This window comes from Propithecus coquereli, unplaced genomic scaffold (assembly GCF_000956105.1).
Source record: "Propithecus coquereli isolate 6110/MARCELLA unplaced genomic scaffold, Pcoq_1.0 Scaffold396, whole genome shotgun sequence".
Taxonomy (NCBI): Eukaryota; Metazoa; Chordata; class Mammalia; order Primates; family Indriidae; genus Propithecus; species Propithecus coquereli.
This window is the reverse complement of record NW_012149685.1, coordinates 49,530-50,514: the sequence shown is the minus strand read 5'-3', so window position 1 is coordinate 50,514 and position 985 is coordinate 49,530. Positions and strand designations below refer to the sequence as shown.

General features: G+C 35.1%; 1 protein-coding gene across 1 annotated transcript in view; it reads left to right on the top strand.

The window, feature by feature from the left end:
* LOC105817055 (cystathionine gamma-lyase-like) overlaps window positions 1-985 on the top strand; it is a 133,472-nt gene that overhangs the window by 100,611 nt on the left and 31,876 nt on the right. Inside the window, exon 3 of the mRNA XM_012652670.1 lies at window positions 588-740. Within this exon, the coding sequence (XP_012508124.1) occupies window positions 588-740 (153 nt within the window). The remainder of the gene's footprint in view (window positions 1-587; window positions 741-985) is intronic.

Below are 985 nucleotides of genomic sequence, written 5' to 3'. Positions count from 1 at the left end.
CATAATTAGGAATAAAAATACCCATTTAGAAAATCGCTATTAAAGTCAGGAAGGGAGACACTGAGGAAGGAAACCAAAACTTACTGCTCGATAAATATACTTTCATTTATAAAAAGTAGGAATAAGGTATGTATCTTGAAGGCACGTGAAATCATTGGTGGCTCTAGACAAAGGATAAATAGAATGCTGGTAGAACATTCAGTAATAATAGCTGTTGAACTCCTATTTTTCTTTTTCAGAGAAATGTAATGTTAGACTTTGGGCAGTACGTCATTTCATTAAAATCTTCATAGGAAGGACTTTTTATCTTCATATTTGAAAAGTTCAAATCATTGTGTTTTTACTTAGTTTTTCAGATATTCATTTGTCCTGATTTTAAAGTACATTTGTCTAAGCATATTTTATGTTTCATTCTCTTGCTCCTGATGTGATATATTTATCCCGTAAAACTCAAACATTGACTTTTTAATACTAACAATTCTGTGTAGCCAGCTTCTCAGAATCACTATAATCAAAGAGAGAGGCCAGAGAATTTTCTGGGCCCCCACCTTGCTTTGAGACTAACACAAGATGTGTTCATTTTGCAGCTCTTGGAGCAGTTCCATCTCCTGTTGACTGTTACCTCTGCAATCGAGGTCTGAAGACTCTGCAAGTCCGAATGGAGAAGCATTTCAAAAATGGAATGGCGGTTGCCCAGTTTCTGGAATCGAATCCTCGGGTAGAAAAGGTCATTTATCCTGGTATGTTAATTTGATTTCTAAGAAGATATGCCTGTGCTAGGATTTTAACAGTTATCCTGAACACCCTGTTTACGTAACATTTATTTGTAAGTTAGAAATTTCATATATCTTTATGTTGGTCATTTATTTTTGAGTACTACCGTGCGTCAGTCTGTGGTGGGTCTAGTGGGAAAAAGATAGACATGATCTCTGTCCTTGTGTTTCCTAGAGTCTAGTAGATGTTTAGATATTAGAAATTAGTTTTA